Source organism: Aythya marila (genome assembly GCF_965140915.1).
Source record: "Aythya marila genome assembly, chromosome: 2".
NCBI classification, from domain to species: Eukaryota; Metazoa; Chordata; class Aves; order Anseriformes; family Anatidae; genus Aythya; species Aythya marila.
The window spans coordinates 22,745,858-22,761,153 of record NC_139043.1 but is presented as its reverse complement, the minus strand read 5'-3'; the positions used below and the strand labels follow the sequence as shown (position 1 = coordinate 22,761,153).

The 15,296-nt window shown below is 42.4% G+C and overlaps 1 protein-coding gene across 1 annotated transcript in view; it reads right to left on the bottom strand.

The window, feature by feature from the left end:
* RUNDC3B (RUN domain containing 3B) overlaps positions 1-12,861 on the bottom strand; it is a 51,004-nt gene extending 38,143 nt beyond the window's left edge. The window contains exons 1-2 of the mRNA XM_082754118.1: positions 12,537-12,861; positions 7,002-7,117 (exon numbers count right to left, since the gene is read on the bottom strand). Of these exons, the coding sequence (XP_082610244.1) occupies positions 7,002-7,117; positions 12,537-12,640 (220 nt within the window). The 5' untranslated portion in view covers positions 12,641-12,861. The remainder of the gene's footprint in view (positions 1-7,001; positions 7,118-12,536) is intronic.
* Positions 12,862-15,296: the final 2,435 nt, after the last annotated feature.

Here is a 15,296-nt window from a genome sequence, read left to right as displayed (position 1 = left end):
TGTAAGGTAACTGATCTTATGAACTTCCTCTTTTTGAAATGTCAAGTGTAGTGGACAGCAACAATTCAACAGTGTTTTAACAACAAAAGCTACTGGTATTTTTAATATTATTTATCATACCAGAAACATTTCTGCCCTGGGGCTTATACTGCAAAATTAAATGCAACTGAGGCGTGAAGATGACTTCACATCACTAATTCCAGTCCCAGCTACTAAAGGCAGCATATCATACAATGCTTTTTCACAGACAGAGTATATTCTGCGAAAAACAGACAATTTTCCTCCACAGTTTTCTGAAGTCAAACCCCAAAATACCTTTTTAATAGAGATACGTACCAGCACACAGCACTTACTTGGCTTACACTGATCGACAAAGCAAGCTGGGCATAATTATGCTACATTCTGGCATAACAGCGGGCTACAATCTCACAGCCAGCTCTGCACAAGCTGATGGGTTCCAGACTTCAGCAGGAACTGTTCTTAGGCCTTTTCTGAACCAAGGACTTGTGTATTTCACCATTTTCTCCCTGTAAGTGCGGTGTTGCCCACACTCTGGTAATTAACACTGTCTTGAGCAAACCATCCTTAACCATTCCATACACCAAAAAAACGTTGTGGAAAAGACTGTCAGAGAATAGCGAGCATATATTTTAAGAACTGCTAAACCAGATAATAATCTGTATATTTCCTACAATTTCAAACACTTTCAGAGGATGAGATTCTATTTAATCTTTAATTCATGAACTTAATGTACACAGCCGTGAGAACTCTCAAGAATGAGAAATGAAAATGCTAAAACCAGATCTAGGTTTTAAAGGGTCCTAAAAAAATTGAAAGCTGGTTTCAGCATATAACACATATTCTGCCCAAGTTCTTCTCAAGGAAGAAGTTTCCTGGGGGGCCAGAGTACAAAGAGTATGCGGCCTTCACCATGAAGTTTACAGATCATCAAAAGATTCAGAGGCTCACAGCTCTTCCAACAGGAAAGGCAGCACTGGTGTTGTCAGCCAGTCAAAACTGTTAGGTCAGCATGGAAGCTGTATATTCAACATCAAACATTGTTCTAATTAATTTGATTCTAGGTTGTAGAAATTATATATTATACAAATACAAAGCAAACAGAAACACAATTTTGAAAATTGTGAAATTTTGAAAAAATGATTATTTTTTTGTTTCACATCGTTTTTAAATACTCTTGCACACCTATTCATACCAACCCATTTCTTGCTCCAGTCTGGAAACTGAATACAAATATCCACAACAAACACTAGCTGGTGCAGATCTTTTCTCACTCCCAATAAATTCTTCTCAAATAAATAAGCCATTAATGCAGTTTGATTCCTACTCATTCAGGGTCCAACTTCAGATTTAGAAAAAGTTCCCCCGTTGCAAAGCAGTAACAATCAGGATGTCCTAAGGTACAGGTAGGCTCTCTCCTAACTTCCCCACACCATTATGTAGTTTGCAGAAGATGTATCTGTTCTGCAAATGGTAAGTTTTGACACAACTTATTAGTAACAAAGTGGCATGCTATTCCTCTGAGGAATTTCCACTGTACATACGCTTTATTTTGGGCCTCCAGAATGAATCACTGAAAATTTACAGTAGTTTATAAAACAGCTCTCCAAGACAATTACAATTCATTTAAGATTATGTTCTCCACACAGGAGAAAGAACGAGCTAAACCACAGAGTGCACAAGAGCCCTGCTATTTTTTTCTAGCCAAAAATAGTAATAGGGTCACTACGTGTGCATAAATATTAAATCTAGTAACAAAAGCTATTCTGCTTAGAACGCATTAACATAATGTTATCACACCAAATAAAGGGCCATCGCAGCCATATGCTTAGATTTCATCTATTTCACAACAGTAGGGCCTTCGGTACCTCTATAATGTACCATTTTCACCTCCACTACATCACCATGACGTGCCCTCGGCCTGCAAGCCCAAGCTCTCTTCTGCAGACATAATTCATGCTCTATCCCTCTGTAACCCCTGCTTATGCTTTTAAACCTTTACTAGAATTCGGGGAATTCTGATCAGTACAAATTACATTAATACTCACTGCTTAAAGAAAATGAGGCTCTATTAAATAGCAGTTAGCAACGAGTGATTTTTTTTTCTGAAACTAAAAAATAAGTAAAATAAAAACCATATCGGAAGGGATAAGAAGTGACAGAAAAGTCTGTTACTGCTTTAGAAATAAATTATGTAATAGTTCAGCTTACTATGAAGAAGATAGCATTAAAACTGGATAACATTTTATTTACCAGCACCATCACTCCTATATGGCCATTTACCATCACTGTTACCAGACTACTGATAATGCATTTTCTCAAACATTTTGTATAATGGGGAAGGGAAGATAACTATTACATTTATCTTTCCACTCAAGCAGCACTGACCACCTTAGGGGCTTACTACTCATAATAAGTTTTCCAAAAGAAAAGAAAAGAAAACAAACTCCAGTCACTACAAATTACGGATAACGTAGATCAAAGACAGAGATAAGCAGCTTCTGTGGACAACTCTAGCAGAAACTTTTTGACATTTTTATAATACCTTTTACACGCACATACAGGATAAAAGGCACGTGAAGCTATGAAAGCATCAAAATAGCAAAGTACAGCACATTTTTGTGTCATTATGGTGGTAAGTGCAAAATAAGCGTACAGATGACAAGGATGCTCACAGGAGTCACAAGCAAGAAGTACTATGTATGCTGTCAGTGCCAGGACCTAGTTTATATTAAAACTATTTCTAGCCATGCATACTGGCTAGCAGTTTGGATATAAACACATTTGTTGTAAAGGACATTAAAATGAAAACGCAGTAAGTCAACAAATACATACATAGGAAAGTTTTCAGAAATATGTTAGAGATGATGACCAAAAAAATCTACAATAGTTTTTGTAGTTCCTCCTTGCCACCTCAGTTAAAACTAATTTAAAATGATAGAAAAAGGCAGAAAAGCATACAATATTGTAATACAGTAAAGATGACATACACCACTTTGAATTGGCCTCGAGTTTTAAATTAGCTAGGATATATCTGTGATCAAATCCCAAGTACTGTTGCTGAACGATTTCCTATGCCCCTATCGTATCTGCACTAATTATATTCACTCAGCTGACTTGATAAAAAGGACACTTACAGAAAGATACTTGGCAAATCTGTGGCCAGCAGTGAATACAGAAAGCCAGTAAGACAAATAAAAGATACGGCTACATTTCCACTGTACTGAAAAAATAAGAAAGAAAAAATTCCAAACTATCTGGGTAAAAAAAAAAAAAAAAAAAAAAAGAAAAAGGCTCCTGAAATTATGGCACCTTGCAGTAAAGATTATTAAATACACATAAGTTTGTACACAAATTTCTAAAATCCCTATTCAGAACTATAGCTCTTACTTGGTTTAGACACCTTAAAATCTTGTGTATCCACCCAGAAAACCTCTAGTCTGCTGCATTATGAAACCACGCACATTCTTATTCCAGACAAGGAACCTGAGAGTCTCGTCTTCTGCCTGTCACTCCTCCTCTCTACCTTTTCAAGATTTTCAATTGTTCTCTGCAGTAGTATCATATCTTGCCAGCAGGCTTGAAGGACACACACCTTATATCCTTCTCATTATGATATTGGACCTACTCTGCATTCACAATAAATCCAGCACTCCTAGGGGGAAAGTACCGCACACCCAGCATCACGCAGTACAGGGATAATTCTCTTTCCACTTTCTGGAGCAGAGGGCAGCCAATGGCTTCCAATCCCTGCAAAGACAATTAACGCTTGTTAACCCACACGATCTTCCTTGGGGTAACTCGAAAACAGGCTGTGAGCCAGACTGCTTTTCTAACAAGTGGTCTATTTCTGACTGCTTCTTTCACCACTGGTGTACAGAGGTGGCCAATGTTTCAACCACAGCATGCTGTGTTATCTTTTATGGTACTGTTTCGGTGTCACATGCACCAGGTCTGCTGTGGCACATGAACAGATAGCTGCATTCAAGCAGCAGTCACCCATCTCCATTGTGTGAGCTGATAGAGTTATGCTAACCTCATTTTATTACTAAGCAAACGCCCACATCTAAGCCACTTTTAAGAAAAAGAGCACTTCGGTTACAGCGTGCTCATGGGGAAAGTCACTGTTTTTCTGCCTGTTTGGTTGGGACAAAAGCAAATACCAGGGAAAGGGTGGGGGCATGAAGTCAGGGGGAAAGAGGTCAACAAGATTTTTTACAGTGGCAGGTAACACTAAGATTAGCTTAACAGAAATATAAACATTTACTTAAGCACAAATTGACAGTGAAATAACAGAATCACAGAATGGTTTGGGTTGGAAGGGACCTTAAAGATCACCCAGCCCCAACCCCCCTGCCATGGGCAGGGACACCTCCCACCAGATCAGGTTGCCCAAAGCCCCATCTAGCCTGGCCTTGAACACCTCCAGGGATGGGGCATCCACAGCTTCTCTGGGCAGCCTGTGCCAGGGCCTCACCGCCCTCTGAGTGAACAATTCCTTCCTCATATCTAATCTAAATCTACCCTCTTTTAGTTTAAACCCATTCCCCCTTGTCCTATCATTATCTGATCGAGCAAAGAGTCACTCTCCATCTTTTTTATAAGTCCCCTTCAAGTACTGAAAGGCCACAATGAGGTCTCCCTGGAGCCTTCCCTTCTCCAGGCTGAACATCCCCAGCTCTCTCAGCCTGTCTTCATACCTCTCCTCATAGGAGACGTGCTCCAGCCCTCTGGTAAACTTCATGGCCCTCCCCTGAAGCCGTTCTAACAGCTCCACATCTTTCTTGTGCTGGGGGCCCCAGACCTGGACCAAGCACTCCAAGTGGGGCCTCAGAAAGGCCGAGGGGTACAATCACCTCCCTCCCCTGCTGGCCACTCTTTTGATGAAGCCCAGGACACAGTTGGCCTTCTGGGCTGCAAGTACACACCGCTGGCTCATGTCGAGCTTTTCATTCACCAGAGCCTCCAACTCCTCTGCAGGGCTGCTCTCAATGAGCTCTTCTCCCAATCTGTGTCTGGGATTGCCCCAGCCCAGGTGCAGCACCTTGCCCTTAAGACTTGTTGAACCTCATTTAGGTTCACATGGGGTCACTTTTCTAGAGAAAATAAACATTGTGTAATAAACTGAACACGGGAGAAGAAAAGAAAAACCAAAACTCCCAGGAATGTTGTTTCCTGAACCTTTTGCTATTCTGAGCTGGCAACAGCAGCACAGTTACCTACAAAAACTCAATTTGAAAATGGTGTTCATATTGCTGACAGAAATCAAAGATTAAGAATTGTTATTTGCCGTGGCTTTACGAAAGGTAATCTCTATACACTCAAACTCTCAAATCTAGCCCATCTGTTTAACAGTACTGCCATGAGATGATCCTGTGATACGATGGAGCCACTTATGGTACCACAAACTTACCACCTATGTTCAGCCTGCCTTACAACATTTTACACAACCCGCTGCAATCACCAGTCTGCTTTTAGCACGCTCCCACTGACACTAAGTATGCATTCAAAACATGTTAGTCACTTCCATCAATAAAATACAATTTCTTTCAAGCCCTGTGTTGCATAATATTAAATACTCTTAAATTCTGAAATGTCACAGTACATTATCTCAATTTCCCTTTCAAGTTTTAAAAGAATAAAATAATTACTCGCAGTGATATAGCTTATTATATTCCCCATTTGCAGCATGACACACAAGTTGCTGCCTTTTTCCATATTTTTGTTTAACTCTGTAAAGTTCCTTGGTAATTACAAGGGGAGAACTTTAGCTTTTTTGATTTTCTCAATTTGTTATTTGATTTTTTTTTTCTTGCAAATTCAGTTTGCTGTAACTGATTTACCAACTCATCACAGTTTCTCTGTTCCACCCATCCCAAATAATAAGTTGTGAAGCAAAAGAACACTGGGAAAAAAAAAATAAATAAAAACAAAATTAAAATTCGTAATGATTTTTACTCAAACATCACAGTGGAGGGGGGGGAGAACAGTCTAATCTTTCTGCAGTGTCAGGTTGCTAAATACCCATAATCGCTCCAATAATCTTTGTCACCATGTGACAAACACTGTGTTCCTACCCCACTGCGTGATTTTTTTCCCCTCCTCTGACAGAACAACAGCAGGTAGTAATTGTGCTACTCAAATGTCAGCCTACACACAATATTGTTCACAAAACTTAGTTTTGAATATTAAAAAGCAAAAGTATGAAAAGGAGTGGATTGTCATATTACACAGCTATATTTAGATGATGTCCTTTATAATCCTCAAGTAATTTCAGAAACCGTACACAGAACTGAGAAATGAGGAGAAGCTTCCAAAGTCTTTTTCTAGTGACTGTTACTGCTAAGGCACACTCTGTCCTTTCAGCAAAGCAGCTTCCTCTAGAACAATCAGAAAATGCAAACAGACGTTTTCTTGAAGTAGAACATCTGACTCTGACACAAGAGGAGAATCAACAACTGACCTTTCTCAAAAGCAATTTAATCCAGATCCATTACATTCCAGTAGCAAAAAAAAAAAAAGCCAGCTTCACTGTAGGGGGAAGGTGAAATGAAATGACCTAAACACAGTACCTGGAAAAGCAAGCAACAAAAGCAAGGAAGGGAGAAAGACAAGGGAGCAGCACCACAGAGAGGGCCTCTATACCTTCAGTTAAAGCAAAAAATGCCACAGTCGTCTTTCAGTCCCAGAACACTGACTTATCATAAAGCACAAAAGCAGACAGCTCAGCACCATGGCAACATCCACTTGCTTAATTACCAGCCGAGAAGGCTTCCAACATGAACATCACAAACACGCCTGACAAAAACTGCTTCCTTGACTTTTCCACAGTAATGTACACCATCAGGAAGGCAACAGCAAAGGGGCAGACACAAAAGAAAGCCAACGCTTTCATTCAGCATCAAGGAGTTTCTATGAACTAGTTTCACATACACAAACTCTCACAGAAAAAGCATCACCAGTAACAAAGTTTATTAACATACCTTTCAGTCGATGACTTAGAATCTGTTCCAGAATGGCTGCAAAATTATTAAATTCAGGGGAAGTGTCATCTATAGTCTCAAAGCAGGAGCGGTCAATCAGAGTCTTGACTGAAAACCTACAGTAAAAGCAAAGGACAATCAGAAATTATATAGACAGATATTGGTCCTCCATACTGGGACAGTAGTTTGTATAAAACAAATGAACAAAGAACCAGAAACCCCCCCCCCCCTTTGATTGCCAGTTCAGTCAGAGCAATGCAGACACAACCAAGCCAAGAAATTGCCTGGAAATACAATTACCACCACTGGTTTTCAGCATAAAGCATTAAAAACAGAAAGAAAAACACACCATATTTTCTAGGTAAAAGTGAGCTAATTGTATTTTCTAATTATTTTCCTCTCCTCTAAAATACTTGAATAAAGCTGGAGAAAAAGAAGCACTCACAGGCTTCCAACATCAATTTCTTGGTAATGCTAAACATCATGATTTTTGCTTGATGTTTCCCTCAGTACTCCTTTCATTCCTAAAATCCATGCCCAAGAATCAGAAGTATAAGCGCTGTTCTGAGAGCACTGTAATTTTACCCTAATGCAAGAATAATCCAAACATATTATAAAACAATGAATTTTCATGCACTGTTATCTCTGCGCATTAGCTTGGACAGGCTGATTTCCCTGAGAATGGAGTAATCCCTATTCAGCATCACATTACTTTGTTAAGCCAGCAAAGCTATCAATTTAAATGATCCAATACTTGAATTTGGAAAGGCTCTATCAAGCCACTCTCAAAAGCAGACAAGACATAACCAGTCATTTAGTCTGTGGTTTGTGTGTTTAGTTGCACCTGCACGTACACATCTTTATTGTTATTCGGAAGAGGATAATTTAAACCCCAAGAAACACAGCAACAATGTGCATTTCTCTAGTCTTCCACATTTTATCATAATCAGGTTTTACTTTCTGCTCCTTTGTTCTTCAGCTTTCAGGCAAGTTTGGTATGTCCTCAACTCCAAAAGTAATGCTTTGTGGAGGTATTTATCATGTGTTGTTTTTTCTTGCAGCAAGCTGTATCTGGATGAATGGATCCCTGCTAGAGCCTGAGGCCGTGGTTTCAGCACACCTGAACTTAGACAGAGGCACCTCAGGAAGCTCTCACCCTGTGCCCTGTGCTGAGCACACAGCTCCCAGCTGTGCCACTTCCCCACCGCCAGCTGATCCCAGTTCTTCGTACCTGGGAGCAGAGTGCCTCTTAAATACAGACACATCCAGAAAAAAAAAAAACAACACAGCTCACAGCATCTCACCACCAACCACGGCACAGCTGCAGAAGCAGCATCCTGTGCAGGCCAGGAGAGAGCCTTCCTCAGCCAGCCGTACGGTTTCCAAACTCTCTCTGCTGTCAAAGCATCCCTGGTGGAGCCAGCGCGGCCTCCTGACGCTTCTTTACTAAATGAAACCATCCTCGATTACACTCAAACTGAATTGGCATATATACCTCAGGAGTTTCAATCCAATGTTATCCCTAAGTAAACTTCTGAGTAAAGACTCCCCACACGACCCTTCCCGCAGGTTTCTCCTGTGGTTTCAGTGCCTTGGGCCAGGCAGGGTTAGGAGGGGGAAGCTGTGGGAGGAAGCTGCTTTTGCAGTGCCGAGTTTTGACTCACTTTTGAACTCCTCCACGTTTTCAACCAATTTTAAGTAAGTGAGAGACAAGCGTGCCCACCAGTAAGTTTATATCTAGTCAATACTGCTGCTATTGATTACTCTAATGGCAGTAATGACTGCTTCCTCCAAGCTGCTCCACAGCTAGGGTCTGATTAGAAAAGAGAGTCTAACAGCTCATCAGCATTAATGGCCATCTTTTCAAGTGCTCCTATTACCACCACCATGCCCTCCGTAGGAGTATTATTTTCCATCTCTCTGCTCTACGCTTTCACCACCAATTTCAACAGCCCTGTATAGCTATGGCGAGTTGGGCTGAAGTTGGCTACTCGGAGAACTGACAGGGAGCCCGAGTGCGGACGCCCAATTTCCACAGAGCAGGAAAGTAACAGTGCTACCACCCAAAATCTGGTCGACTGGAAATGTCTTTGGAGTAAGCAATTTACTCACTCATGAAAGATGCCTCGTTATTTCCAGTGCTCAACACTGGAAACACATCAGCTATTAGGAAACCGTGTCTGAGCAGGCACAGAGTCAGAGGCTCATGGCAAGAAGCTTTCTTGCTTCCCTTTGTGGATCCCGACCTCATATTCTGCAGCAACAGGCAATGTACATCACAGAGACTAACAGAGAAATTGCACCAGAACAACATGAAAAAAATATAGTGGCATGAGAACAAATTTGCAATGCCCTAAGAAGAACTTGTTGGTGGATTGTGGTATCAGAGGAGCGATTTATTCCCCAAACCCATTGCTCCACTGCAACAACAGGGTCTGGGCTTTTTGTTTTTGTTTAGCTGTGCTTTATTCATCCCACACACAGTAATTGCCATTGGAGGGACTCCAATACCAGTGTTCCTAGACAACGTGTGATCCCCGATGTTTTCCATTCCTTAGATATTTGTCTCTGTCATAAATACAGTCCTGCTTGAGCCGAACCACAGATGCAGAAACAACAGTGTTCTCCAACCTTAACAAGAGCTCCTGATCTCTTAGGTGGGAGAGAAACATCCTTGAGTAAGAAAGATTTCTATAAATCCTTTCTGGATAGGTTCCTCCGCTGTTTTTCAAGATGCACCAGAAGGTCTCCGAAATCCCTTGGATAACTCCAAATCAAAGCCAAACTTTTTCTGGATATATCCCAGGTCAGAGGTGTTTTTTCCAAACTTGTACTGCACTTTTGAAGACTTACAAAGCAGCAACAAATTTCTAATCAGAAAAGGATGTAGGCGGAAAATTTGCCTGCTATCTGAATTTGTCACTTGTCACTGTCAGATTCTGATCCTCTCAGTTTTCAGGTGAATTAGATCTAGATTTGAAAAAGAGATCTTTTCAAATGTATTTAGTTTGTAATTTGGGAATCAATGTAAAACATGTCACTGTAAAGAACAAACTATTAAAGTAGATTAATCCCCAGGATGATAAATGAACACCCCATGCAACACGGCTTGTATGTGAAACCAGACACTTCAGTTCAGCGTCACTGAGATGCAACAGCTTCGATGCATATCACTGCAATCACTATTTTAAAATAATGTTTCCTGCTAGTTGTTCCATTCTGTCTCAGCATTCTGCATTCAAGCTAGAACCCTCACTTCCAAGGCCTCTCTCTGCTTTTTTTGGTGGTTCTGTATTCATGTGTACCTTTGACCTATGAACCTTTGAGAGGAATAGATTAAAACAAAAGATCAACCTCAAAATCCCTGCTTATTGGGAAGTTCCCCAGATTAATGGGAAATGGAAGGCATCAAAGTTTGGAGAAGAAAGGCAGGAACAGTTTAGAAAACATAATGCTTATTTAAACAAACAAACATACAACAACAACAACGAACACTAAAATTATTGCGATTTAAATCACCACTGTTCAGTTACACAACCACCACCACCTATTTTCTCATACAATTAGTTTAGGGAAGCTATCATTGCTTCCTGTGGCTACACTGGCACCCAACATCTTAGTAGAAACCATCTCTTCCTTCCAAAATTGTAAGTTTCAGAACCTACCTACATCTGCATGAAGAGTTAGATATCATCACTGTAAGAAAGTACTAAAAACCTAAAGCCTGGTCTATCAAACAAAAACCTGCTAAACCGAAGCTTTGATAAAATAGTTCATTAAATTATTAGAGACTATTAGCTGATGGTACTTCGGAAGAATATCTTCCTTGTAATCACTTTCACAGGGTAGCAAGCAGTATCATCCAAATTTGAATCAATTAATTGGAGCTATTTTTACCAGGAATTTCTCATAGTCCTTTCTGGTCAAAAACTTGTGACAATTATTTTTGCAGGTTTGCTACTACTTTGGCTACTCCTAACAAATAATACTTTTCCATAATGGCAACAAGGCAAGAAATATTAGAAACACTTTCACCCAAACTGGCAGAAGAATAAAAATGTAAAAATGTATGCAATCCATAAAAAAAAAAAAAAAAAAAAAACTTTTTTTTTCTCATCACTCTTTCGAAATTTAAGTTGCCTTGACAAGCTAGGAGTCTTAGGTTTTGTGAAGATATAGCAATGTTAGATTGTTTTACAGAAAATAATTCAATATGCCAATTTTGAGTGCTTTCTGCTGCAATTCATTGTTTCATATGTATTTGAGTGAAAGCCCTCAGATTTCCAAGACTCTCAGAAACTATGTTACAACACCACAACACCTACATGAAATAAGCTCAAAAAATGTAACAGCACAGAACACAGAAGAATTTTTCTCAATTGATGTGGCAGAATAAAGCAGCAAGCTCTGCAGAACACAAGATGCTCTTTTAAAAAGAATTGATTACATGCTGCAGAATTGTGTTATTTCTTGATAAAACTGCTCTTTTCCCAAGCCCGGGGACTGGCAATATCTGCAGCAACAGCAGAGCTACTGCTGAGAAAAGTGAAAACTTTTATTTCTTCTGTTTAATCTGCTTCAACAAGTTTGAATATAAATATGTGTGTGTATATATATATATATTACAGATGCTACTCTGAAAGTCAGATACTAGGATTTGGAGGAACACTGGACAGATTCCTTTGGGTAGATGGATGACAGGTATGCTTCATAAAATCCATTAAATGGTGTACAATAAAAGAAAAAAAAAAAAAAAAAAAGGAGAGAGGGTGTCCCAAGCCTTTTTAAAAAGTATTGCTGCAGCATTAAGCGGTGAGGACACAACATTATGTCCTAGATTTTGTGATGCACTTAAAATTCGCAAGAATTAAAATTACATCGTATCTCCCATAAGACTATTGAAGACCTTCTCCGGGAAATACTCGGACTTTTTGACACCTGGAGAATGCAGCAGCTGAAAGAAACGCACCGATGCCACCAGCACACCCGTGAGTCTAAAAGTTTGCAGCGATGCCAGCGGCCGGCTTGCAAACGCCGCCTGCAACCCAGCACGGAGAGCACGGAAAACCCTTACACGGGAAACCTCGGGAAGCATCCCTGAGCTTGTGCAACCCCAGCACCGAGAGGCTAAGCGATTATTTGTTAACGGAGCCGGTCTGGCTCCGTACTGCGGATCCCCTGCTCCGGATTTGGGGGCTGCAAACAGCCCCCGGGCGCCGCCTCCTCCTCCTCCGGCGGTGGGGGCGCACACCTGGCCGCTCCCCCGAGCATCCCAGGGCTCCCCCTCCAGCCCCGCACGCCCTCAGCGCGGCTCCAAACCCTTTTATTTTTAAATAATAATAATAATAAAAAAATAAAAATAAAAAAATTTAAAAAAAGAGGCCCGGCGGCTGGAACCCAACCCAGCCCCTCCTCGCCGAGGCGCTGAGTCAGGGCGGAGGCTGCGGGGCCGCCCCGCTCGGCCGGAGCTCGCCAGGCACCTGCGTGGTGCTGGAGGCAGGGGCAGGGGCCGGGGTCTCGGCCGGGGTCTCTCACCTGCAGACCGTGATCAAGTTCCGCCGCTCCACCGCGGCGTTGCGGGACGGGACGCTCTTCCTGCGGGCGGCGGCGCTCAGCCCCCCTAAGCCGAGGGACGCCATTTCGGGCGGCCGCCGCCGAGCCTTTGTTCCCGGCCTGGCGGCACGGGGGATGCCGGCACCGCCGCCACCGCCGGAGGTGGAGGAGGAGGAGGAGGAGGTGGTGGTGGTGATGGTGGAGGAGGAGACCCCCGCGCCGCCGTCTCCGCGCCGCAGCAGCGCCCCGAGGCAGGCGGCGGGCCGGGCGGCGAGGAGGAGGAGGCGGCGGCGGGGTCCCCGCAGCGGGGTTGGGGTCGGGGCTGGGGCTGGGGTCGGGGCCGGGGTCGGCTCGGCCCCCCCCGCGGCCGGCAGCCGGGCAGCCACGGCGGGCGGGAGGCGCAGCAGCCGCAGAGCGCCGCCGCCGCCAGCCAATGGCGGGGCCGCCGGGCCGGGGCTCCGCGCCTGAGGGCGAGGCGGGGCCGCCCGCTCCCCGTCTCCTCCTCTCCCCTGAGGGGAGCTGCTGCTCCGCCGCGGCCCTGAGCCTTTGTGTCAGCCCGCACGGCACCTGGCTGAGGCTCAGGGCTGGTTTTTGGGGGTTCCCTCGCTTCTTGGCTCTTCCCAGCGAGGCGCTGTGTGGGGTGGGGTGGGCTCCGGGCTGTCAGGTAGCGCTCTGTGGCATGGCTGGTTGTTAAAGGGCACAGGGAGTGAGGCGGGGATGTGCTCCGCAAGCAAAGTGTGGGTGCTTGTCTCTGCCCGAAGCAAAGGTGTTGGTCCTGGCCGGCCTTGGGAGGGCTCTGGGCATAGGGCTGCGGCTTTGTGTTGGGCTGCGTGAGGGAGGGAGAGCGAAATGGGGCTTGGGTCAGTGAGCCGGACAGCACAGCCCCTCTGAAGGGAAAGCTATCAGCGAGAATGGTGCTTTGTGGGGTGTGGAGGAGGGGACGTGTCTGGATGGTTAGTTAAGGAAATGGCAGGTTGTCTATGGTAATGTTGTCTTTCCTTCCTGGGGGAAAGCAGCCTTTCGATTCAGGAAAAAAAAAATAAAAAATCTTTATGCACAATAAAGTTGAATGGTAATATAAGTTGCAGCACTTCTTATTCTACTCAGTTATGCACACCACACTCCTAAATGTGTCTGTTCAGGTCTAAGCTATCCATTCCTATTCATTATATATATATAATATATATATATATATAAATAATATAATCTACTTACTGTGATGTTAGTCCATGCTGGACACTGGTTTCTTCAGAGAACATCACTTGTAGATATAAAGCTATTTCTTAGCGATGTCATCAAATAAAACCGTTAAAACCGTTCTGTTATTGGCTGCTGATTAAGTTACTCAAAGAAGAATTGAGGTAAGAACTTTAAGAAGGTTTTTTTTTTTTTTTCTTTTTCTATGTAGATGACCATGTTATGTCTAGTAATACAAAAACATTTTTTTCTTTTCCATCAGATCTTCAGAAACAAGTTGTTATCTTTTATCAAGATTTCCAGTTGAATCAACAAACGATCATCGTGGGTTACTTGATATGCTAAATTAGTTTGAACTAATCTTTATTTTCATTCAACTTTATTAAAAAGGTAAATTGTTCTGCTTTCTCCAAGGTAAAGCAGCTTCTTTGTGTAGATTGTTCTTGTCACAAATATTATAATTAAAACACACTATGAGGTTTTTCGTAATTGTGCTTTATGCCTCTCTTCCTCCCATCTGCAGAAACAGCATAAAAGAAGTGGGGTCACAGGGTAACCTGAAGGAGAATACACTTGGCTACTCTGAGAGCAAGAGTAGCAAATATTTTGGGTGAAATGGGTCTACTAGAACAAGACTGAAACAAATTATTGTTCTTTACTCGTTCCCTTTCAGACAATCAAAGGAAAATGATGAATGCATTACTTGTTGGCTCTCAGAAATGAAGCGTCTGCCTTCAGGTTTCTTTCTGCTTCTCTGTCTTTGAGACCCATTGCCTTTGTAGCTTCTATTAAAAGATTCACTCAGCTTGAGCAATCTTTTGATTAAGTTCATGCTGAGGCTAAAACTGAAGATTTCGTCACTGCAGATGAGGGACTTCAGCTGCAAGGCTAGTTATTCTTGGCCTTATGATAAACATACTGGATATTTACAAGTAGTTTACAAAAAAGGAACAAAAGAGTTTCTCTACATACATCAAAAGCAACAGTATCTTCTCCATTACATCAAAAGCAACAGTATCTTCTCCATTCTTCCTTCTTTCCATAAACTGCAACTTTTTATTTTAACTCGAAAGAGAGATCAGATGAAATCATGTCTATCTGTTGGACCAAGATTTAGATTTCAATAATGTGAAGTAAATAAGCTCAAGTAAATAAACGTTCGCAAGAAAAGTGGATTGATATAAGGACAGGGAGATAGCTCACTGATTACTATCATAGGAAAACAGCCTTGGCTTTGCAAAGATTAATTTGTTGCCAATTAATAAAAATAGGATAGTGAGAACTAAAAACACCTTCCTCCATCCCCCTTCTTTCCAGGCTCAACTTCATTCACAATTCTTCTACCTCCTCCTACGAAGCAGCGCTGGGGAATGGGCATTTCAGTTAGTCCAGAATGTGTTCTCTCTGCTGCTTTCTCCTCCTCATGTTCTTCCTCTGCTCCAGCATGGGGTCCCTCCCATGAGATACAGTCCTTTACAAACAACCAACATGGGTCCTTCCCACAGGCTGCAATTCCTCAGGAACTGATCTACCAAGAGCTCCTCT